A 25,713-nucleotide genomic window follows, 5' to 3' on the forward strand; every position below is an offset into this window, starting at 1 on the left:
AGTGAAAAATACGCCGATCGCTTTCAACTGTGGATGGGAGAAACGATGCAAATCGTGTCGTTTCACGTTGACAAACAACGACGTTACTGTTCATATGAATATTAACTTCCAGGCTCCATACAGCAAAACAATAACAATTGATGGGAGGATGCGTCACACTAAGGTGCGCTCCGATTGGCTGGAATAATCACGTAAGCCCCACCCTCTCGTTGTTTTCGGGCGAAAGTTTGTTTGACGTCTCTCCGCGATTTGTCAACTTGACTGTCACTCGATTAAGTTTACGTAGCAATCCACTGATTGGTCAACTACACGCTCGAGGGACTGTTTTGGTGATTTGATTGGCTAGTAGTCTTATCAATCTGTGTACTGGGGGTTTTGTGTCACAAGACTCAAACGAAATGCAAATAACACACAAACAAGCAAATTATCTTTCAAATCTTTATCTCTCCAATTTTAAAGAGGAGTGTTAAAACGAGCTCCCTTTTACCACTAGATATACCGTATTGGTGTCGCTAGCATTGCTCATTCATACATAGAATAGCTCTAGGCTCTCTGTTACAATGTAATCTACACCAGTGGTTCCCAACCTTTATTGAGCCAAAGCACATATTAAACGTCATTAGAAAAATCTCACGGTATACCACCAAAGAAAAATGTCACAAAAAAGTGTCTATTGTACACAATAATGAGAGTTATACAGAATACCGTCTGCCATCTAGTGGAAGCTCAGTATTTAATCGTCGTGCCTGTCACTAGACGTTCCTGGCAGCTAAACTAGATGAATAAAAATTCAGAATATTTTGGTAGTAAATAAATAATTTAATGGTGTGATGTACTTTGTGAATAGACTCTGTGAAAAGTGTTATATAAATAAAATGTACTTTCTTACTGTTGTAATTGTTTTTTGTTGTTTTTTTCCTTCACACGTTGGCACGAAACCAACCAAATCACTTGTTAGTTTTGGCCACCATTTTTTTGCTTAGTTGACATGACCAAAAAAATAAAAATTAAATGAACTACTTTCGCTAACGCGGCGTGACTTGTAATTGTGTGCTTTTTGTTTGTTTGTTTGTTTTTTCAGTTCTACCTGACCTCCTTGACGTCATTGGCTTGGACGCGGCTCCTTTAAGGTTGCCAAGGGTTACGGGCTCACATGTCAGAACGAGCAGAATTGACGTCAGTGAAGGCCGTTGATTGGCTCTCAGCCGTATCCGGTGGGGCAGCGGTCCAGGGCTCGGCAAAAAAAAAAAAATAGAAGAGAGCACTACCTGCTAACGGTTTCAGCTGTGACAAATATCACCCGTCCCGAGTCATTGTCGAAGGGCTCGGTAGGATTATACTACATCTTGTGAGTATTCCTATTTCCGTACGTCGACGCATGGCATAGGTGAAATTTGTTTTCTCTTGTCTCGCGTTTGTTTATGATGGAACCCAAGATGGCGTCAACGCAAGAGGGCTTTTGCCTTTGCACGGAGCTAGCAGTCTGTACATCAAAAATCCCATAAATGTTCCTTTAGCACGGCATTTACGCAAGACGGATAAAGTAGAACAATTCTAACGACGGCCTTTTAGTGTCTAATGTAGGAAATGCGACGTTCACGAAGTGGTCAAGCTTTGGTTTCCCCAAGCACCCCTGACCTAGACGTCATTGCAGACTGCACACAATGTTACCTTCAAGATTCATATTAAGCTTTTATTGCGAATGCAGATTTACCACTGGCGTTGTTTTTTTATATTGCATCTTAAAGTGTGGCTTGTTTAACAAGGTCATCGAGCCTGGATTATACTGGATATTTATTTTCACTCTTGAAAAGCGGATGTTCTGATTAAATTCCTGAGGGTTAATATGACTTGACGTTTTTAAAGTGTATGATGATAAACTGAGTGTCTCAATTTCATATTAACTGTCAGGTTTATTTAATTTCACTTTACAGAAAAGTCAGTGTTCTGATTGCGTTGTCTATCACCTGAAATTATTCAAATGTATGATGGTTAACTGGGGCTTTTATCATAATAACTGCCTGGATTACAGTGGTGCTTTGAGTTATGGGTTTAATTCGTTCCAAGAACACGCTCATAATATCACAAATATCTCAAATCTTTCCTCACTGGTGAATGGAAAATGCCACTAGTTAATTTCAGCCCCACTAAAAACACTAACAAAAATGTGTTTTTAATAAAATAGCACACTACAGTAGCATACTTTTTCGTAACATACAATAATAACATAATTCAAATGGAATGAATTAAACAGTTTGTGTGTCATGATTTCATGCTGGAATTCAGTGGATTGGGCAGATCCTTTTGGTGTGAGAGCCTTAGCCACCACACGGCAGTGTAATGCAGGCATTTTGCATCGTGTGTTAGCATTAAGCTTGAAGAATTTTTGAAAGGCAAAGTTATGTGGTTTGGGTGAATGCACGTTTATTCTTTGTTTTGTGTTTAGCTTCACAGTAAACTTCACTTAACCTCTTTTTCTGAAGGAATGTTCACTTTGTCTCACTGCTGCTCGTTTTCAATTTGCTGCCATCATGTAGCTTTTGTAACTACATTTTCTCACAACTTGAGACAAAAATCGGCTGAGTGATGACCCGTATATAGAAACTCTGCAGTCGTTTTACCATCCATCCATCGTCTGAGCCGCTTCTCCTCACTAGTGTCGCGGGCAGTTGGTTTACCACTTAGCACTATTTATTTTCTCTCCAAAGTAGAAGTCAACATTATAAATACATAGCTTATGGTTGTTGTGTCTATCACCTTACATTATTGAAGTATATGGTGGTAAACAGAATATATGTGGCTGTACACTATTCCGGTAGTATTTAGTGCTTTTTTGCTAAGACTATTCAAATTACACACGTGCATGATAATATGGCGTGCACAGGATGGATGTGGTTTACAGGGACTTTTTTTTTTTTTTTTTTTCTTTACAGGAACTTGCTGTTTCTAAGCACAACAGTTTAAAGGCCTTCCTGTTTGATAAAGGCCAACCACCCTTGACGCTCGATGCTTACATCACAGAGGTTGATCATATGATCATGAGCGGCTTTTCTCAGAAGAGGTGCTCTGTTCGTGTGGAACCTCAAACGAGAGGCCTGTCGCGATTTTGTTTTTTTGATTTTATAGAAAGTAAAAATTAGGCATTGTTCATGACACACTTTCATAGCCAGTCTCTGTGATGTCAAACTCGACTCGAGGAGATGAAAAATGTTGCGCTCTGAAGTCAGACATCATATGACCAGCTTCGGGCCTGCTGCTAAACAACACCAAACGTCTCTTCGCCTTCTCGCTCGGGTTCTATTTCTCTCACGTTCTTGTTATTTTTGTCCAGTTCTCATACAGAAACTTAAAGTACCACATCCCTCATTAATAATCATGCAACTTTTTGTGGCATTGAGAAAATCTCATCATCTGGTTTTTGTTTTGTTTTCTCTCTTCCTGTTGGCGCTCTCTCCCACTTCCCAAGGTTAGAGGTCTTAGAGCAAGGTTGCGGTTGTCGTCATGGCTTCTGGAAGCACGAGCAGCGAAGAGGAGCGGAGCCTGAGGGAATGCGAGCAGTACGTGCAGAAACACAACATTCAACAGCTGCTGAAGGACTGCATTGTCCAGCTGTGCACCTCCAGGCCCGACCGGCCCATGGCCTTCCTCAGGGAGTACTTTGAGAGGCTTGAGAAGGTGCGTGCGTGCGTGCACTTATTGCCCGCTGGACAGAAATGTAGTTATTGTAAAGTAAATGCTAGCATTATGTGTTGCAGATTTTGCTCTTTTTATTTTAACAGCCTCTCAATTGAAGGTTAATACTCATTACACATCCTTATCCTATGTGTAGGATAAAAGCCTACAAGAACAGCTAACATCATTCAGGGTTAATCAGAGGCACTTTAAATGGTGGCAGTGCCTCCCACTTAACAAGCGTTTGAATGTGATCAGTTAATTCAGAACACAGCCACATTCCCAGTTTTGAGGGTGTGCACGGTTGTGCAACCAAACTTCTCCATTTTTTTACTCCCACTCTCTATGAAATAGAAAAATAAAAAAATCCAATTGATTCGTTTGTCCAGTTCTCTCCGAATTTGCAATAAAGATAGTTTCAACACAATGCGAAGCAGTCACTCTTTCTACTGTTGTATCCCTCCTCCCCACCAGGAGGAGGCCAAGCAGATCCAGAACCAGCAGAAGGCCAGCAGTTCGCGCTCCGACTCCCGCGACGAGGAGGTGTCCCCGCCCATGAACCCCGTGGTGAAGGGTCGCAGGCGGAGGGGAGCGTTCAGCGCTGAGGTTTACACGGAGGAGGATGCAGCCTCCTACGTCAGAAAGGTACACACACAGACATGTTCAGTGACATGCTGGATTGAAGCGGTTCCTTCATTCTATTGTACCGTGTGTTGTTTCCTCAGGTCATCCCGAAGGACTATAAGACAATGGCAGCCTTAGCTAAAGCTATTGAAAAGAACGTGCTTTTCTCTCACCTGGATGACAATGAGAGGAGGTATCTGACTTGAACTTGAGTTGCCTTCTAAAGCAAAGGTTCTAAAACATTTTGGGTCCTGGAGCCTTACGGTGAAAGTTTTTTTCCACAGACCCCCTCTTAACCCTTAGGCTAGTTAATCATAACTGCCACGTGCACCCCTAAATGCCAGGGGAATTGTTTATTTTTTTGACCAATTCATCCTAAATATTCATGACCTGTTTAATAGAATGGGACTTAACCAAATTCAGTTGACTTCAATATTTATCGATCGTCGTTAGCTTACATGCTGTGTTTACACTAACAACATGGCTACGGACATAGAGAAGCTTGTTTACAAAAGCGCAGTCAAAGTGTGGCACATTTATGGTGGTTTGGTCACTATAAATAGCAACTTTTCTGACCCTTCTTGTGACGATTCATCAAATAAGTGACTAAAAACATCTATTCGCTGTTTTTGTGCTCAGGCCAAAGCCTTGTGTAATATAAAAGTATTGCTTTGGCACCATTTGTGGCATTTTGTTGCCAAGGAACTATGTTGAAGTGAGAGGAGGAGCTTCATTGAGATGTGGCATTTGTCTCATTGAAAATAGTGCTTTGCCACCATTTTGTGTTATCTATAGGAAATTCTATAGGAAAAGGAGTTTTTTTGCAGGGCGGGTTAGGGCATCAATTACTCGCTCGGTCCCATGGGGGACCCCTACATTGCAAATTATTTTGCACACCCCCAAGCTCCAGCTCGCAGACCCTAGTTTGAGAACCACTGTTCGAAAGCTTTGATCGACTCTGGCTAACTCTCAAACGTTTCTTTGCAGTGACATATTTGATGCCATGTTTCCTGTCACCTACATTGCCGGGGAGACCGTTATTTTGCAGGGTAGGATTGTTTTGACAAAATGACAAAGTATCCAATCAAAGCATGCTTTGCATGAGTGTGAATTGTTATCGTCTGTCCACAGGTGACGAGGGTGACAATTTCTACGTTATTGATCAAGGGGAGATGGATGTGAGTATTTCTGAGCAGTGACAAAACTTACACCCTGCAAAAATTATAGTCGAACAAACAAGGAAGTGTTCTGCTATTAAACAAACACAAATGTTTTTTAAAATTGCAGGCTTCCGCTACTAATATTTTCCTCCTCTTCAATCGTCCAGGTGTACGTGAACAACGAATGGGTTACCAGCATCGGCGAAGGCGGCAGCTTCGGAGAGTTGGCGCTGATATACGGTACCCCGAGGGCCGCCACCGTCAGAGCCAAGACCAACGTCAAGCTGTGGGGCATCGACAGAGACAGCTACAGGAGAATACTCATGGTGAGGAGACTTCAGCAAGTTGTAATAGGACCTGCGTCTTGGGACAAATTCACTTGCTTGCTAAGAATATTATCAAAACCATGCTTTTTTTTTTTTCTTTCTTTTTTCTTTTTTTATTTCATTTTATTATTATTTTTTAAATGTAGGGGAGCACTTTGAGGAAGAGGAAGATGTATGAGGAATTCCTCAGGAAAGTTTCCATTTTAGGTAAGTTTTTTTGCTTCTACAGCCTCCTTCATTTCTGAAATTACATCTAAAGAAGAGCTTATTTTCTGTATTGTATTGTTAAGATCAGATTTGATGCATCACCTAGAACAGTGCTTCTCAAACTTTTGACACTATGTACCACCTAAAAAAAAAAAACTTGGCTCTCCAAGTGTCACCATCATGACCAACATTAAAACAAAAACAAGAGAGAGGTTTTATTCCTAAAAAGTGTATTCAATAATATTCTAAGCCACTTCAACATTATGCACAGTTAGAACATCAACACTGCGCTTAAACATAGTAAAAATGCAAAACTGTACTTAAATAATGATTCAATACAAAAGGATATAAAACACATTTTATAGAAATAAATGTTTAATAAGAAACCGTTCTTGAAAATTAAATGTAAATGTGTTGTATTAAACAATTGAATACAGCTGAAATGCTATTGTTCCCTCAGAATCTTTGGACAAGTGGGAGCGCCTGACCGTCGCCGACGCGCTGGAACCGGTCCAGTTTGAGGACGGCCAGAAGATTGTAGTGCAGGGAGAACCTGGAGATGAGTTCTTCATCATTTTGGAGGTGAACGCCTAATCTCCGTCTCACCTCGCGCACACACAAGAGGAGTACGGACGAGAGCTTCAGCGAGATCAGTCGCATCAAGGCGTGCTCAAAATCAAATTGAACTGCGTGTATTGTGTGCATGTTTCAGGGGTCTGCTGCGGTGTTGCAGCGTCGCTCAGAGAACGAGGAGTTTGTTGAAGTGGGGAGATTAGGACCATCGGACTACTTTGGTAAAGAAACAATTCAATGTGTAATTTTATTTGTGTGCCAGCAGCTTACTTTGCATTTCTAGTTTTACTGGGGGAGATGTTCACATTATGGATATTGATGGCAGTACTTGCTACTTAATCTTGCACAAATGTATTCCATTTGTTGTAAGGGGTTTTAGGATTGGTGAAACTGTGATTCAGTCATTCCACACTACAGTCTGAATTGGGCTTGTATCTCCTTATAATAGTGTAAAGAATAAGAATGCAGGGCAAACATTGAGAATGTCTGGTCATCTACATCATAGTTGTTTAGAAAAGCATTTCAAAATCTTTATCAACATTGTTGGAAAAAGTGACAAAATTCCTTTAGAATGGTTGTCAGAATCCGATCGATATAGTTGAGATTAACTTGTGTGGTTTGTATGCGTCACGCAGGTGAGATCGCTCTGCTGATGAACCGCCCCCGCGCCGCCACCGTGGTCGCTCGCGCCCCCCTCAAGTGCGTCAAGCTGGACCGGCCTCGCTTCGAGCGCGTCCTGGGCCCGTGTTCGGACATCCTCAAACGCAACATCCAACAGTACAACAGCTTCGTGTCGCTGTCTGTCTGAAGGAGCTCATGTTCTCCCCCCCCCCCCCCCCCCCCCTTCTTTTGCTCCTTTTAGACCCAGGGTCCACCAACGCGATTTGCTTTCTGCCACTTTCCTTCCCTCTCTTTTTCCCCCTCCTTTTGAGTTCCCCTCTTTTCTTTCGTGGTTGCCACCCACACGTCACCCAGAGGTGACTTTTAGCCGTTCACCAGTGCTTGTACCAGCTGCTGTAACGTTACCGTGTAGGCACAGTTGCATCACGCTACTTATGTCATATATCTGCTGGTTCCGCTTTGTTTTTATTTTATTCTTTTTTTTTTTTGGAGAACGCAAAACAAGATTTGTTAGATATGGGCTCTCAAAGACAGGACAATCAAAAACCTCCCATCGAGTCCCATTAGACATCCAGCAGTAAGCTCACGAGCATAGAAGACGATTGCACCAAATGTTGTCAGTTAGAAGTGCCGGATCCTTTTTGAGACTTTTTGCTTTCCGAGCCGTCGGATGAGATGATGGCGAGACGTCAAAATGTTGCGTTTTCGTGTGTCGCTTCCAGGCTGGTGTCAAATGTTTATTACAAGGTGAGATGAATTGTTACCTTCTATTTGGAGCGTTAAATAGGATTCCCCCCCCCCCCCCCCCCCCGCACACTTTTTCCTCAAACCCTTCTTGTCCTAATCAGTAGAACACCTCTACAAGAACTGCCTTGAAGAGAGAAATTAAAAAATATATATAAAGCGGGAACAAACCCAAAAGTATTGTGCATTTCAGTGTTCCGTTTTTTAGTATATACCAAATAACTTGGTCACTTATGCTATGGTTTGTAATCAAAACGTTCAAGTTAAATGATCATTGACTCGATGACTATTCTTAGATTTATGGTTTGGAGTGTTGGTAATCTTAAAAAGATAAGTTCTCACTGTCTTTTGTAAGCACTTATTTTTCCATAAATTCTATTTTAGCTGTCCAGTGCCACAAAGTAAATAAATGCTTCTTGTCGATCGACACAACAGTATGTAATTGTATCGTGTAATAATGGGTTCTGACTTTTTTTTTTTTTTTTTTTTTGTTTGTTTTGTTTTTCTCCCCTCATTTTTTTTTCTTCCTCAACTAGATGAAAGGGTGTAAAGAAACCTATTTCAGGACATCAAAGGTATTTTAGGTATCGAGAGTGAGTTATTTATTTAAAACTTTTGCTTTTTTGCCTACTGGAAAAAGCCGCCTGTCCTTTCATCCGCTTGTGATTTGTCCTCTCTGCGCTTATGCGGCATGATGTTGTTAAACATCCTCGACATGACAACAGCAGCTTTGTGCAGAAGCGACAACTTTTGTTATTGAATATTAGATTTGTTATTTCATGACTATACTGTCCAAGTGATTTCAGCCTAACTTCATTCCTGCGTCATTGTTCTTGAAAAGATACAATTTTAATGCTGATTTGCAGAGTAGTCACATTAGTTGGACACCGATCGTCTTCATGACGTGTTACCCTCCCCCGCTCAGGCTATCCTTGTGGATTTAGTCACTTCTTGTTCATCCCACTCCACGGGAAAAAGATTCTTGATTGGGACGAAGGGGTTTGTCGGACTAAGGTCTCCGTGTAAATAGCAGCAACATCAGCAATCGGTTGTAAATGTTTTAGCCACACTGCAATCGTCCCGGTTTGCCTTCGCTGAACTTTTCCTGGGCTTACAGTAGTCGTCGGTCACTCCCGCTGTTTCCGAACTTCAAGCGGGTCGGTGTGGGCCTGTAGCGCGCTGAGCCGCAGGCGATCAGAGGACCATTCTTTTTCTATTCTTCCCTGTATTCAGTTTGACCTCCTGTATGTGCAAAGATGTTTATCCTTTTTGGTATAGATTGTTCCAGATGGCAGTTTAAGCAATAAAAAAGTAAAAAAGAATTCAGCTCTCTCCCTCAAGTGTTGTTTGTTTTTCATATTTATTTCACTTCAAGACTGATGATGCAGTTAATTTGACTTTGCAGTGTGTGTATTGGGAAAGTTGCTTTTCAAACATTGGCCACTAGAGGAATACATGGCGCTGTTGAATTTGAATTCATTCAAATGCAGTGAACTATCCAACTATATTGCAGATTTTTCAGTTGAACATATACAGTGGCTAAAAAAGGCCTACAGACCCCTGCTCAAAAGCCAGGTTTTTCCTGACATTGAAAACAAAAAAATAGTCATTTTAAAACCTTTTCCACCATTGTGACCTTTAACTCAATTGGGGGTAATTAAAGAGCACTGGCTCCGTTCAGTTTGAACCTATCACATTGAAACGCATGTTAAATAGAAAGCAGCTCACACCTTTGACCATTTAAAGTGCCTCTGATTAACCCCAAATAAAGTTCAGATTAGACCTCACCTGACATGTTTTGCATTCTATCAGAAGCCTGTAGGTTTTGTGCTAGCACTAATGTGCTATTTGGAACTATTGAAAATTCCTTCCGGCTCGTCGAAGGCCCCACTTTAAGCTGAATAAACACAACCCCGAAAAACGATGCCGCCACCACCGTGCTGAGCTATGGTGAGCTTTTGGTGATGTGCCGTGCTGTGTTTGCACCAAATATACCTTAAGGAATTACGGCCAAAAGGTTCAACCTTGGTTTTATTGTGTGTGTGTGTGTGTGTGTGTAAACACATTATTTCAGTTTATTAAGTGGAAAAGCTTATGAAATGACTACTTATTTTTGTCTCATTTTTTAATGTCGCAAAAACCTCACATTACACAGGGGTGCGTAAATGCTTTTAAAATCCAGTCTTTAAAAACACAAAGCAACTTTATTTAATGTTTATTGGACAAACCAACCTTTGATATTTATTCCAACATATTCACAAGCAAAAATGCGCATCCATTCTAGTGCATCACTCTGTCATCCTTGAATAACAACACAAGATAATTTAATGAGTATATCAGCAGTCCTTTGCTTCCTTTGTCAAAGTATGATCCATTTTTGTGTTCTTTATACATTGAGTGCTTTCTGTTTTTGTTTGAATAACATTACTCTTATTATATGTGCCCTTGTGCAACAATAGGCTTGTCACAAATGCACTGGTCAATGCATTTTCTGTGGAACCTCTCCAGATTCCCTCGCTGGACCCCATTTGTGAGATTCACAGCATCTTGCATTGATCGCTGGCTTGTTCCATTAAAATCGAAACGACTGCACTTCATCATGAAGTCTTAAGAAGCGGAGTAGACTTTCATCCTCTGCTGCTACCTGGCCTTTTTGCTCTCTGCGCTGGCCCGAGGGTTCACCGTGGCTCTAATGAAGTCATTGGCGATGACCCGGCCGTCGCCCAGCTTCCGCATACAGCGCTGGACCGCTCGCAGGAGCTTCAGTAGCCTGCGGTCCAGGGCGGAGAGGTGTGCTTCTGTCAGGATGGGCTGCAGGGGATCTTTTTGCAGGGACTCCCTCATGACGTCACTCAGTCTGAACTGCGGTTGGGCCAACAGCTGGAGCCTTAGTAGAGTGGAACGCTTTATCCTGTGGGAGATGAATAATAAAGAGGCAAAAGAGCAAATATCACGGCAACATCAACAAAAGCTAGATGGAATAGATAAAAAAATTCAGTCATGTTAGTCACACTAGTGTGCAATATTTGTCTCTCGATCAGTGACTCTCAAAGTGTGGTACCAATACCACAAGCGGTACAACGGCTCTCTCTCGTGGTACGTGACATAATCACTGAATTCAATACAAATAAAAACCACCAGGGCGTACCACGCCTCACGCTGGGATAGGCTCCATCTTACCTGAAACCTTCATGCAGACAAGTGCTATAGGAAATGGATGGATGGATGGGTTACATTAATTTGTTTTCAACAAGCACTGTAGAATTCTACTTACATGCAGCACTGAGATAGCGGAGCAAGAATGGACATCTCGTCTTGGCTGTGCTTCCCAAATCTGCAATCACATTACAGCTTCGTGTGCACATAGGATAACGCCAGCACAGATTTATTTATTTTCTTTTTTTTTTTAAACAAACAAATAAATAAATGTCTCGCTCTTACCCTCTGGCATTGTCCAAGTGAAGAAGAAATCCTTCATCACCAAATTTGGTGAAAATCTCATAGTGGTGTCGATCCATGTTGCCTGTTAAAAAAAAAAGAGTGCATGAGAAAGTAAAAAATAGGGGGCAAATATGTATAGAGAAAGTTAATACAGTATTTTACCTGTATTAATTCAAATATTTATTTGTATTATTCATACTTAATTGAATTATAAGTTTATTATTAATAATTGTCCAATTGTTTAATGAAATAAATACAATTTTTTAATGTATATCAACAATTGCTTACTGTACCAACATTTCATATTTTGTTATTTACAAAAAAAATCAACCAACCAGTTATTTAATTGAGAATGAATCATTCATTCATCTTCCATTCCGCTTATCCTCACAAGGTACATATAAACAAACAACCATTCGCACTCACAGTTACTGTGGGCAATTTAGAGTCTTCAATTAAACTACCCTGCATGTTTTGGGATGTGGGAGGAAACCGGAGTACCCGGAGAAAACATGCAAACTCCACACAGGCGGGGCCAGGATTTGAACCCCGGTCCTCAGAACTGTGAGGCAGATGTGCTAACCAGTCGCCCACTTGTCCGCCGTAACGAATCAAACATCCATCCATCCATCCATTTTCTGAGCCGCTTCTCCTCACTAGGGTCGCGGGCGTGCTGGAGCCTATCCCAGCTGTCATCGGGCAGGAGGCGGGGTACACCCTGAACTGGTTGCCAGCCAATCGCAGGACACATAGAAACAAACAACCATTCGCACTCACAGTCATGCCTACGGGCAATTTAGAGTCTCCAATTTATGCATGTTTTTGGGATGTGGGAGGAAACCGGAGTGCCCGGAGAAAACCCACGCAGGCACGGGGAGAACATGTAAACTCCACACAGTCGGGGCCAGGGATTGAACCCGGGTCCCCAGAACTGTGAGGCTGACGCTCTAACCAGTCTCCACCGTGCCGCCGAATCAAACATTCATTAAAAAAAAATACATATATTTTAATGAACCAATTATCTGAAAAGAAAAACAGCTAAATTAATGCAACAATTACATTGGAATAATTTGACTTTTTAAAATTATTATTCTTTTTTTTTTTTACTTACCACATACCAACATGCAACAACTTCCTTTTAAAGTTGCTCTTTGTTATGGTTTGTAAATACAAGTGTACTGTATATGGGTTGCGATGAAGTGATCATTGAGCAGAGTAGCAACATACCCATAAGAAAGTCAAAGACGGACATGTCAATGATGTTGAGGAGCCGGTTGCCCGAACTGTAAGGATAAAGCTTCTTTACGGTGTCGCAGTAGGCCGGATTCACCTGCCACCTTTTCCAGAAAATTGACAACAAATGAAATGTTCCAATTTAGTTGCTCTTGTGGCGGATGAAATGAAGGATTCTTACTCTTCCTGTCCGGTGAAGGTGTACGAGCGTATCCAGGGGTTGGGGATGGAGATGCGGGGGGCGATGCTGAGACCGGGCAGGTAGGCGGAGAGGGAGCCCTCCAGTAGGTCGGGGCTCCCGCACACTGCGTATTCAGTCTTACACACATACAGGCACTTGGCGAAAAAACAAGTGTTGTTTGCTGGTTGCAGAAAAGGAGAAAAAAAGAAGAACTGAAGAGCATTCAATCAGATGTTATTCTGCACCAAAATTATTTACATTTATTAGCTTCAAAATGTGCAGCTCACCAGTGGCATATTAGAAATATGTTTTCACTTTTTGCAAATTGTCACATTTTTTAGAATTCCACATTTTCCATTCCCAAATCAATGCTCACATTTTACATACTGTATGGACCTCCTACTTCCACATTCCATTGTAAATATTGCCCTTATATTGTATTTCACAATTTTCCCACTCTCATAGTCTACATTTCAACAATTCCATTGATTCCACACCATTTTAGTTTCCAGCATTCACACACAATTTCCACAGAAATCGCATTGTGTGGTTTACAAATATTATCATGTGAGATATGTTAGTGGATTATATCTGTTATACAGCTTTATTTCATCCGGCCAGCTTCGCTTTGCCATATTTTAAACTTCTCTGTCCTGTCTTTTGCATCTGGGAGGCGTGTTTAGCACTTTGGCATATTTGTACAGTATATATATATATTTTAAATATTTGGCTTCCTGAAAGACATTCTATCTATCTACCTATCTATTACTTGCCCACTAGATGGCGCCCATTCCCCAATGAATAACACAGCATAGTCGAAGAAGAAAAAGAAGCCGAGCTCAAATGTCAAGGTAAACTACAATAAAAGCTAGCGAAATACATAAATATCGGATCTGTAGCCCCACACCAGTCCACTAAACTATTGCTTTTTGTTGTTTTTGTTGTGTTTTTTTTACCAGGTGAGGTGAAAAAGACAGCCCGTAGGTCGTCATTACGGGTCACTTGGAGCACTTCGCCTGTGAGGTTCAGAAACCTGCCAACCACCGGCGGAACTCGGCGGAAGTCCAGGATCCTAACACAAAATGTCACATCCACAAAAACCGTCATTGTAAGGAAAACCTTCTTCTCTTTTTTTCTTTTTTGTTAAAAAAATCTTATTTCATATGAACGTGATTTTCTTATTCAAAAAATATATATAGGATGCTTCAAAATACCAAACTACATACTGTAGAGTGTGTGAAATCTCTTGATTTTATTCACAAAAATCCGATTTCAGTCGACTTTTCCTCCCTTAGCGTTTACAAAAAAAGCAAATGGCAATAATAGACCTAGATATTATTCTTTCATATTGTTCACAAATCCGTCTCATTTGTGTCAGGGAGCACTTCTTCTTTGCCGGGATAATCCTTGCGACACCTGTGGCATTGTGCCGTGCTATTTGTCTTGAGTTTGTTGTCACATTTCTGTCGGGCCAATTATATATTACTCGTGCAGTCACTGTAGTAGTCTCGCCACGCTGTACTATTAGCATGCCAGAGTAGCATCTGCAACATTTGCACAATCAACATTGTCCCAGATTATCGCACTACTAGTCACTTTAAACTGCATACAGTTTGTCTCCACAGAAAAAGTCTTAGATCTTGGATGGCCGTTCATGACAAATTGGTAGCCAAAACAAAAGTTTTGAATGTATATGTTATTCGCTGTAACTACTGCGACTGTAGTTCCAATGCTTCTGTGTTCCATCTAAAGAGCCGTTCACTCCCCCAGAGCCGCATTTTAGTCATTGATCAAACAATTCGAGTGTGACGCTGGAAGAGTGCCAATCGAGATCCATCCATCCATTTTCTGAGCCGCTTCTCCTCACTAGGGTCGCGGGCGTGCTGGAGCCTATCCCAGCTGTCATCGGGCAGGAGGCGGGGTACACCCTGAACTGGTTGCCAGCCAATCGCAGGACACATAGAAACAAACAACCATTCGCACTCACAGTCATGCCTACGGGCAATTTAGAGTCTCCAATTAATGCATGTTTTTTTTGGGATGTGGGAGGAAACCGGAGTGCCCGGAGAAAACCCACGCTGGCACGGGGAGAACATGCAAACTCCACACAGGCGGGGACGGGGATTGAACCCCGCACCTCAGAACTGTGAGGCTGACGCTCTAACCAGTCGGCCACGTGCCGCCGAATCGAGATTGTGAGCGTTAATGAGAAAGACCTCAGGCCAAACCGAGAAATGAAAATAAGAGTGTAAAGAGGGAATGTGTCTATCTCACTTGTGTTAAGGGAGATGTTTGGAGCATAATAACAGTCTGGGTGAAATTACAGCCACAGAGTGTGAACATTTTTTTTGATGACATCTTTGTTGTCTGGTGCTGAATTGAAGATTTTGCATCTTTGTGGTAAGTGCCTTAATGATACTGTCTCGTCCACATGACTGTACTTAAGTAATCACCCTGCCTCAACTACTGTGCAGTCGAGAGATTAGATGAGCATTAGAAACCCTAAACCACTTGTATTTCCCAATGTGCTTACTATAACATAGAAATAAAGCATATTACGTACCTGTCCAGGTGAAAAGCCGCAATCTCCGCATTGTGTCTCTGGACATCGACAAAGTAGAAGATGTCTTCGGAAGTCTCCTCGTCCCTCTGCTGCCTGATGCACATGCACAAAAACATCTGGTGTGAAAATCGTAAATGAGGCTCAGCAAATGTGAGCTCACCTCATTGGCTTGAACATGGCCTTGCCGAAGTTCTGCATCTTCAGTGCCAGTTTCAGGTGGTGTCCACTCGGCTTCACCACTGGATGGAGAGACAGAGAACCTTACCCTTAAACTTCTTGGAATGGGTCACTTGTAGAACCCACCCAACCACCCAAAAAAAACAAAAAAAAAACAGTCTGGAGGATATTTGTGAAACTTGCTGGACTGTTCTCATGCAACAACTGAGGGCTGCAGGGAGTTAGTTGGTTACATTCTGTCCTATTTGGCATTAATAATTAACAGGCACTACATGAAATCCTGTTTTTTGTGTTTACAAAGAGCGTCAGACTGAGAAAAATGTGTCATTAGAGACCATCAACACAAGATGGTGAGATTTAAGTCAGAAATTATAGTCAGTTATAATGCAGCATAAACTTTAAGTGTACTGTACGAGAGGTTACTGTAAATTTAAAGGTGAACTGACCTTACCTTGGCTGCAGTCACACGCTCCTTTCAGAGCCTTCTCATCTTGAGTGTAATCTGGAAGAATTGAGATTATTGCCACAATAGCTAATCTAACACATGCAAGTAGTGAGAATTTTTGTGTGACTGTAGTCCATCGGTCACCTGCGTTGACCACCGTCATGTCACGCATGTCCAGGAGCAGCTGTGCAATAGCGGGGTCGTGGCGGGAGTACAGAGCGTGGCGACTTATTCCCGAGTGGAACTTGAGCCAGCTGGCGTCAGCGTCGAAGGCCCCTTGGTGTTCGCTCACAGAAATGTTGGAGGCCGCCGCGGCTTCATTGTATAACTTCTTGTGTCTGAAGAAGAACAACAACAATGACAGGTTGACCGTACGTTTTGTTACGTTACAGCAGAAGTGGGCAAACGTCTGTGCACAAGGGCCACATTTTTATTTTGAAAAAAGACAGTTGCGTCAGGTCATTTGTAGATGAGGTGGTCAGTTAAAATTTTATGTTAGTTAGTTAGTAAGTTAGTTTAAAAAAAAAATAACACATTTGGAAACGCCTTTCAAGTCACCCAAGGTCACCTTCAAGAAAATAAAAGCATAAAGATCAAAAGCATCAATCAAACCCAAAAATTAGCACAATATTAATTCATGCTCATTTTTCATGTGATTGTTTATGATTTTATTGTCATTCATTAACCAATTTTGTAATAAAATATGGGAAATGGTTTATTTACTAATAGTTTTCTATTTTCTGTAAAATTGTTTAGTTTGTTAATGAAATAATAATTCATGGTGATTTTAAAATTGCAGTGTTCTACATTAATTTTATTTTAATTCATTAACCATTTAGTTCATAAAATGTGAAATTGTGTATTCATTAATATTTTTGTATTTTATGTAAAATTGTTTGTTTTAATAAAACAATGATGCGCATTTTAAATGTTATTGTTTCTAATTATTTAATTTAATTGACCAATTACATAAAATGTTTATTCATATTTCTGTATATTTTATGCAGAATTATTTTAATAAAAATAAAATAAAGATTCATGATCATGCTGTTAATAGTTAATTTATAATTAATTCAACGAATATTATTTAATACAATACTTGTTTGACTAGTTTATTTTACTAATACTTTAGTTCTTTTTATTTTGCTAAAAATATTTTAATAATATTGTAGAAAATGACATATTTCCTTCAAATGTGTCTTTGTTTTTGTTTGCCAGCGAAATACAGTGTCTGGCAGGGAATTAAATGCTCTTCCACTAGATGACACAAGGTAGAGTCAAACTTTGTATGCCATTCATGCAACAGAATAACAACGTTTGTGTCCAAATAAACATGCCCAAATTTCACACAGAGTAAGTACATTTGCAAGTAAATTGAGACATACTTTTTGTGACATTTTTGTTTGGTCGTGTGCCGTCAGATTTTTCTAATATAAAATATGTGCCTTGGCTCAAAAAAGATTGTGAAAAACTGCTATAGACTACTAAAGAAGGTGACGTAGGGTCACCATGTCAATGATAAAGATGATATATACCATCAAACGTATGTTAAAGCACTCATTTCAAGGCAACATAACTACATATTATTGCTTTAAATGTCAGCAGAGAAGAAAAAATAGCCATAAAGTACAACTCAACTGCTCATAATTCTTCTCCCTTTCCACCTCAAGGGTCCAAAAATCTCCCAATCTTGCTGAATGTGCAGACAGACGGCGGCACAAGCCAAGACAGCTTTGTACTCCCACAGATGAGGACGGGCGTCAATTCTTTAAAAATCCTGTTTACCTACAAGTGAGCCAGACGTGGGATCTCAGAATAACATGTTTGTGGTGTGGACTCGGATGACGCACGTTTTGCCAAGCGTTGCCTTAATCACTTTGCCCCAAAGCAAACACTCAACGTGGTTGTCTACGTGATTTTATGGCAGTGGGTGTGCATCCGTTATCACGCACTGAGGCATAAGAGTATTTATATTGCTGGGTGTTTGTGTGCGCTGGGTTGAACGGCCGTAAAATCAGCGACTCTACCGCTCGACTACTGCCGAACCCCTCTGTACATGCTTTCATACTCAGATGTGGCCAAATATGTCCTTCACAGTAAAACTTGCAACAAGTGGAGCAGGGATTCTTCAGTAAACACCTTAAAATAACGGACACATGAAGCATGGACCGCTTGGTTGGGTAAATATGTGTGCCAAGATAGTTAGGGTTCAATTTGGGGAAGGGTCGACACCTGGGATGTGCTAAATAGTGAGCTGGTGAGCTGCATAAATATTATGTTATGTTTTATTATTTATTTTAATAAACAAGCAGAGCTGACAAAGCCAAACATCAGTGTCCTGAAGATGCCTAATGTCTGTCATCTTGGAGCATTTTGATCACGATCATAAATCCACCTAAATTGAAGTTTATTCTCTGGTCTGTGCCACACCCCTCCACAATCTTTGGTTGAAATGTTAATTTCTGTAACAAATATACATAGTGGAAAAGTGAAAAGAAAACAAACTCCTCTGCTTGGACTTCAGCACCTCCAATGGCAAGCTGGTCAGCTGACCTGAGGCACCAGGGCAGGAGTTTTTTGGAATAGAGCAGCTCGGAGAGGTATGGCAGGGTAAGACCATTTAGAGATTTGAAAGCAAAAAGATGAATCTTAAAATGAACTTGATATAATCATATAATGCCTAATGATATAGGCACCCAGTGGAGGGAGGCCACGATAGGACCAATGTGCTCCCTCTCGTGTGTTCCGGTTAAGTAGGAACTGAAGGGGCAAGGAAAATTACACTGCTAAAATGGGTTAAAAAAAACTTCTTATTTCTGCTTTTATGACTTTTCATTAGAAAAATCTCTGTGGCGACAGGTGGATAATTGTACCTTCTGCAATCTGGTATCAGACAATTGAGTTGTTCTGCTGTCACTATAGGTCGCTGTCATAGATAGATGAACATTATTTGTAGTAACTAAGCAATCATTTTCTGACCAATTAAGTGAACTTGGATAATATCCTACGATCTTTCAGGGCACAGTGGTTGGGAATCAAAGCTCTAATAAGACAGAAGCTGACCTTTCCCATCGTGACACCTTTTTCTTGTAGTAGTCCATTAGCTGCTCCACCTGCAGCAGCCTCTCCTCTGACCCCAGCGTGGGGTTCTGGATGTTATACAGAGGATGGGCGAACAAGCCGTCAAGCTTGGAGCCTCCATTGCTGAGTCCAGAAGGGCCCGCGTCCTGGAGCGTGAATGAAATCCAGCTGGAGAACTGACCGGTGAGGCTGAAGTTGTTGCGGCGGCGGCACGCACAGAAACGTCCCGATCCTTCTCCCGCGCTCCGCAGCTTTGGCAGGAGGATGAAGTAGAGGTCAGCGGAGAAGAGGGCGGTGAGGGTTACGGCCAAGAGGAGACGGTATTTTCTCATTATTGAGAGGGAAAGAGAAACCGGGAACAAGAAGTTGATTAGAAGGGCTCTCTCCGGCGCGGCATCACTGCACGGATGGACGCTACTGGCGCACTCAGTCTCTGAGTGCCCTCACCGAAGGACTGAGAGCGAGCGTGTGCAAAAGTCGCTGACAGTTGGGCTGCTTCCCGTGAACTGCAGCACTGAGCGTGAGGGAGGGAGAGACAGTGTGCATCAGAGTGGGAGAGCGAGGGAGAGAGAGGAAGGGGCGGAGGTGTCTGTGTGCAGGTATGGAAACACCCATTAGGAGCGCTCGAGGGGTGGGTCCATGATTCCCACACTGGGGGTGGAGATCTGAAGGAGAGCATGTTAGGCTGTGTCAATTTGCAGTTGTGCAGGTACGAGTTTTGCTTTGAGTCACTTGTATGTATCCGCACTGGTGTTCCGTAGTTCCCGTTATTTCCTGGGCTCCACCCATCCTTTTTCTATGGCACGTGTCCTCTACATTATAGCAGAGGTTTTCCTTCTTTTTGCGTCCAAGGACCCCTTAAGGGGAATAATTTTTCCACGGAACCATCAAAATCATAATGCCAATTAAACATAACAACAATGTCCATCGCATGAAAATTATTAATCTTTTAAAATCTGTCAACCTAAATAGACCCGTTTAATGGAAAGGAATTCAACCAAATTCGTTTGAAATAGATTGAATATGAATCCATTGTCGCTATAGCTGCCGTGCATTGCTTTCACCAACAAGATGGCTGCGAAAAGAGAGGAGCTAGTTCACAAAAGCAAAGTCAGTGTTGCCAACCTAGCCATTTGGCAGCCGATCTAACTGCGAATAGCCAAAATCTGCGAAGAAGAACCCGACGGGGCAAAAAAACAACAACTAAACCTTGAATAAGTGGATGATCGGGTCATAAAAATGCGAAAAATGGGGGATAGGTTAAAAACAAATCCAGTTTGCAAATAGGTGAATTCGAGAACACCGAACTGCAAATATGCGGGGGTCTTCTGTGTACTGCATTTACAGACTTTTCCAACCCTTCTAGCAACTATTTTTCAAAAGATGACAAGGCCTTGCCCAAAGCTCAGTCAGGGAGGAGTAATTGGTTTAGTTTGTTTTATTGCCACACTGGTCCCCATATGTAGGTATGAACTATTAAAAAAGATATTGCCAATTATTCTTCCAGCTTTCATCATCTTCACAGACCTCCACCCTATTGAGTTCTTGGAATTCCCTCACCTTTCACTTTCCCTCTTACATAGAAGTTGCTCAATTGCCAAACTGGAAAAATCCATCGGCAAGTTGTTGCTCAACTTCATGTACGGCAACGAGTAGAGAAAACATCACGCTGCCTGGCTCACAGGCCACCTTTTTCTTTACTCCACCCCCCCCCCCCCGGCCTGGTTCTTGTGAAAACACTAATTTTCTTGGCTACATTTGCTCTTTTCAGCTCCTACAAACCGAGGTAATGAAGCTCTTCACCCAACAGACCTGCATGCGTTGTTGTTGCGGTATTTCATAACATGTGTCGTCTGTTTGGGTGTTTGTGCGTCTGTGCGCGTGGGTGGAGAAAAAGCTGCACGTCAGTGTCTGGGAGTTGTTTTATTCTTTCTGGAGGGAAAACAAAGTGAGATGACTTTTGCGAGCTTGCCATTTGACCAGATTAGAGCACGCAGATCCTTCCATCACAAACTCGCAAGTGGACATACACAGAAAGTGAGTGGGTAGATGTTTCTTATAAATCTTACAAAGTGACAGAGAGCGTTTTCTTCTTTGACCTGAGTAAACAGTCTTAGAACATGGCAATTTTTAATTCAAAACATTTTGTAGGAATTACATGATTTCAACATTTACGTACTCTTTGGGTCAAATTTGAAACATACGGAACAGAAGTCATACAGATGTCAGAGTGCCTCAACACAAGCGCAAGATCTGCACCTGTAAAAAACAAAAATCCATTTTCCCTTTTCTCTGAAACATTGCTTAAAGATTAATCATCCATTTACCCTTGTCAGACAGGCTATTAATCCATTTTGAAAAGATTTTGAGTTTATAATTTGATTTTATTACGAGGATATTCTTGGCCCACATCAAAAGTGAACATACTATGTTTGCATGAAAAATCAACAGTATGTAAGGCTCAAAAAGGAAAAACTGTATTTTTATTGTCCTTTTAGAGGGAACATATAATCCCTTATTAATATGTATTACCTGTTGCATATGTGCTGATGGCTGATGAGTGACTCCATAATGTGAAGGACTTCAACAACGTCAATAGTTAATGTGGCCGAGGAGGCAAGCGTGCACTCGACACTTGGCCTGTTTGTGTTCGTCACTGAACTCCAGAAAGGTTCCACATGTTTTTTTTTCTCCCCCTCTGCTGAAAAAAAAAAAAACATTTTTAAGAGACGAGCGCATTGCAAACGGTGGGAGAACGGACGAAAGAGGAAACACCAGCTTGTGCAGTTAAATGGAGATGATAAGACACACGTGCTGTGTTTGAAAGAAAATCTGTAGAATATTGAAATGATAATGTAACAGTCAACGATGAGCCTGACATTTGAAATCTATTCACAGTATTAGACAATTGAGCTCTATATGTGGAGTGTTAAGTGGAAAATGTAAGGCTAAAAAAGTAGTAAGGAACGCCCGCACTGCAGTGTTGAGAGACTTTATCGGCGGCTGCCCATTAATTAAAGCTGAAATCTAAAATAACATTATGTGATTTATATGTTTACACTGTTCCAGAGAGGGGAGACTTCAGGCTATTTTCTTGCATATTATATTCTCATGGAGAAACATATTTGCAGCCAAGGGAGGTTTTAGAAAATATACTTGGTTTTGAACTACCACTGCTAAGGTTTTCACATTACACATTTTTATGAAAATCTGCACAATGTTTCGCTGTAAGAGGAAAAACACATCTTTCTTATGCCTACACGTGTGCCAACTACATATTTGAGCCGCAAAAATATATAAGCTTGAAGGCTCCGGTGACTGGGATAAATCTCACCGGGCCGTCACGCGGCTTTTTCACGCCACATCGAGGCGCTCTAAAGTGGCCACGCTCGCGCAAAGTCCGAATCCCCGCCCCCCTTCACTCCTCTGCCTTTGTCTCCGTGACGTGCATGCACTTCTAGCCGACAACGAGGCTCTCTAAAGTGGTCATGCCAACGCGAAACCCCGGTCCACGCACTGGCTCTTATATTAGAACAAAGGTGCTCCAGTTCTAATTATAGTGGAGGAGGGGCGAAACAGGCCAGGCCCCAAGTGAATCCACTGGGCCCCGTTTTAGCCACACCCCCCAAAAATCAGGAAAACCTATCCATCCATCCATCAATTTTCTGATCTGCTTCTCCTCACTAGGGTCGCGGGCCTGCCGGAGCCTATCCCAGCTATCATCGGGCAGGAGGCGGGGTACACCCTGAACTGGTTGCCAGCCAATCGCAGGGCACATACAAACAAACAACCATTCGCACTCACATTCACACCTACGGGCAATTTAGAGTTGTCAATTAACCTGGATGTGGGAAGAAACCGGAGTGCCCGGAGAAAACCCACGCAGGCACGGGGAGAACATGCAAACTCCACACAGGCGGGCCCGGGGATTGAACCGCGGACCTCAGAACTGTGAGGCAGACGCTCTAACCAGTCGGCCACCGTGCCCAGGAAAACCTAAATAGTCAATAACTATTTAACACTATATCTCCACAATTAAGTACTACACAATTCTCAGACTTTGCACATGTTTTCAGCAACTACTATATTCAGTCATGTATGATGTATTTAGAAACAAGTCTCTGAATGTGTCTTTATTGTTTGTTTATACAGGTAATATAGACCTTGTGACTCTGAAGTAGATTATTTATACTTCCAATGTTTCCTGGGGGGGGGGTTAGTCTGCCTTGGTAGCTTTGTGCATTTTATGAATAGTGTATGAAGCAGCGAGACATCCCCATCAAAGCATTCCTTGCATTTCCCCTTGACAGAAGATCTTTTTAACATCTTTTACAAGCCCACAGCAGTCGGTCGAGACAATCTTGGCACTCTTGGCCACAAACTCACAACGAGACAGCGAATCACAGTTTAACAGAAAGTAACACAGAGGCAATGAAGACACATGTATTTGTGTAGCCCAACCCATACAATGAAAAATATACTGTATATCGCCTCAATTGGAGGATTTTCCCCACATCAAATACCCTAAAATAGAAGTCATTCCTCTTCCTTCCTTTCTTTGCGGACAAACAGTGGAGGTCTGCAGCCACAGCACTTGCCCATAGTGGGCCACCGGCTTATTGGCACATTCCTCCAGACTTGATCGATCCTTTTATAGTCGCTTGTGCTGACCACTGCTGGATGTGCATCAGGCGAAACCTGAACACGTGGAAATTATTCATAGAGAAAAATGAAAATCGACTTTTCAGAAGGTTTTCTCCAGGCAGTCTGGTTTCCTCCCACATCCCAAAAACATGCACGGTAGGTTCATTGACAACTCTAAATTGCCCGTAGGTGTGAATGTGAGTGCGAATGGTTGTTTGTTTGTATGTGCCCTGCGATTGGCTGACAACCAGTTCAGAGTGTACCCCGCCTCCTGCCCGACGATAGCTGGGATAGGCTCCAGCAGGTCCGCGACCCTTGTGAGGAGCAGCGGCTCAGAAAATGGATGGATGGACTTTTCAGAGGTTGTTGTTGGAGAGATGAAGAAATGCAGTTTATTGACCTTGTCTTTTTTAATTATTTTTTTAATTCTACAACCCAAACTAATTCTTACCAGAAAGTTGGGAGGTGTCCAAGAATGTTACCTTCCTTCACAGTGGGTCAACCTATCAATGTGGAAACTCCTGGAACAGAGGTCGTTCATAATTTACTGTACAGTACACTCACTTTTTTATATTACAAGCCAAGGCTTCTGTGCCTGTGCAACAAAATGTGTACCCTCTTCCATCCAATGCTGGACATTACTAATGCACACATGGAGATACTTGGAGTGAAATATGATGTAGTGTGTGTCAAGGTTATTTTAGTTTACAAAAAAGAACAAAATACGAGCAGTTTTGCACCCTGGGGCAGATACACGTCACAAAGCAGACAACACAGATGAACCAAACACATTTTATTATCATAAACTAGATCATATTCATCCTCTTCATCTAAAAATCGACATACATATATTTAAAAATATTTGTATTTTATTATTTCATTTTTCTTAAAAACATTTTCATGCCTTCTTGGTGACTCTCGTGCTCGCTATTGGCCAGCCAACATTGGTTGTTAATCTGTTAGTTGTTAGTAAATTAATATATTTTTAAAAATAGTATCTTTTGTTGAGTTTTTAGTACACAATGCTTATTGTGACCTTTTATAATATCGCATATACATATAAAAGTATTACCGAAAAAAACAAACTAATAATAAGAATAATTAAAAACACTATTATGAAAAAAAATAACACATACTAGCAAACCAGCTCAATAAACCAATTAAAATGTACTGAATTTGAAAACCGAAAAGTCAAAATGAAATAAAAACTAAAACTAATGAAGAATCCTAAACTAGTATTATAACCTTGGTGTGTTATGTCTGCAAGGGTGTGGCTGAAGAGCGCCCAATTTCGATTCTCGACGCAACAGGCTGTCCGTGACAGGAAAATAAAACAAATTGTTTGCAGACACAATAAGTGCACACACCCCTGTATGACTGCCATTTAAAACATCTGCAACTCCAGATGTTCTCCACTCAGCAATAAACTGAATTCTTAAAGGGTAAAAGGTGATTAAATGGAAACATTGAGCTTGGGACCTTTTGTTTGTGTGTGCAAAACGTCTGTTGTTGCACTAAAGTAGTTACCCTCAGGACAGGATTGGTCTTGTGTAATTTGGTCCCAGGGAGTGGAGCTCCTGAATTTCCTTTTTGGGCTTGCTGGTCATCACTACAAGCTCTCTTCTCAGTGTCACATAACTCTCTCTCTCTCTGTGGGTATAGAACCAATAGATGATTACTTGGTTGTTGTTTTGCTATTGCTTTTTGCTTCATTGTCTCGGCTTGTGATACTTTGCGGAAGACTCTGCACTTCTCATGAACATCATCGAATGAGCTAAATCATAACATGAACCCACAGAATCTTCTCTCTTCTGGTGCCATGCACATCTCTCACTCTGCAGCCAAACCTTTGCTGTTTTTGGTATTCTCTTCAACTGCTTCTTGTTTGTGGTAACTTTTATACCCAACATGTGTCTGAAAAATGTCAAAATATTGAGCCAAACCCGAGTTTATGAACTTAAGTCAGACTTGGTCTGTGAAAGGAGCGAGAACATGACGAGTGAGTGTATTCTTGCGACAAA

At 41.5% G+C, this 25,713-nt stretch overlaps 2 protein-coding genes across 4 annotated transcripts; one reads left to right on the forward strand and one right to left on the reverse strand.

The window, feature by feature from the left end:
- Nucleotides 1–1,195: 1,195 nt before the first annotated feature.
- Nucleotides 1,196–9,249, forward strand: LOC133469174 (cAMP-dependent protein kinase type I-alpha regulatory subunit). Of its 2 annotated transcripts, none has more exons than XM_061755922.1 (11): nucleotides 1,196–1,348; nucleotides 3,472–3,675; nucleotides 4,147–4,317; nucleotides 4,398–4,489; nucleotides 5,284–5,345; nucleotides 5,428–5,474; nucleotides 5,624–5,782; nucleotides 5,929–5,989; nucleotides 6,450–6,571; nucleotides 6,702–6,783; nucleotides 7,198–9,249. In XM_061755922.1, exons 2-11 carry the CDS (start codon nucleotides 3,502–3,504, stop codon nucleotides 7,368–7,370), a joined length of 1,143 nt encoding a protein of 380 aa, XP_061611906.1. In that variant the 5' UTR covers nucleotides 1,196–1,348; nucleotides 3,472–3,501; the 3' UTR covers nucleotides 7,371–9,249. The 2 variants fall into 2 exon arrangements, with proteins under 2 accessions (XP_061611906.1, XP_061611905.1); XM_061755921.1 differs by having other exon boundaries at nucleotides 1,197–1,348; nucleotides 3,467–3,675.
- An 877-nt stretch (nucleotides 9,250–10,126) lies between these two features.
- On the reverse strand, nucleotides 10,127–19,603 carry fam20a (FAM20A golgi associated secretory pathway pseudokinase). 2 transcript variants are annotated; one of them, XM_061755916.1, is made up of 11 exons: nucleotides 19,031–19,593; nucleotides 16,112–16,305; nucleotides 15,974–16,024; nucleotides 15,506–15,584; nucleotides 15,346–15,438; nucleotides 13,739–13,854; nucleotides 12,783–12,963; nucleotides 12,596–12,705; nucleotides 11,369–11,450; nucleotides 11,202–11,261; nucleotides 10,127–10,838 (listed from the first exon to the last, which is right to left on the reverse strand). In XM_061755916.1, exons 1-11 carry the CDS (start codon nucleotides 19,378–19,380, stop codon nucleotides 10,568–10,570), a joined length of 1,587 nt encoding a protein of 528 aa, XP_061611900.1. In that variant the 5' UTR covers nucleotides 19,381–19,593; the 3' UTR covers nucleotides 10,127–10,567. The 2 variants fall into 2 exon arrangements, with proteins under 2 accessions (XP_061611900.1, XP_061611901.1); XM_061755917.1 differs by having other exon boundaries at nucleotides 10,697–10,838; nucleotides 11,202–11,278; nucleotides 19,031–19,603.
- Nucleotides 19,604–25,713: the final 6,110 nt, after the last annotated feature.

This window comes from Phyllopteryx taeniolatus, chromosome 19 (genome assembly GCF_024500385.1).
Source record: "Phyllopteryx taeniolatus isolate TA_2022b chromosome 19, UOR_Ptae_1.2, whole genome shotgun sequence".
NCBI lineage: Eukaryota > Metazoa > Chordata > Actinopteri > Syngnathiformes > Syngnathidae > Phyllopteryx > Phyllopteryx taeniolatus.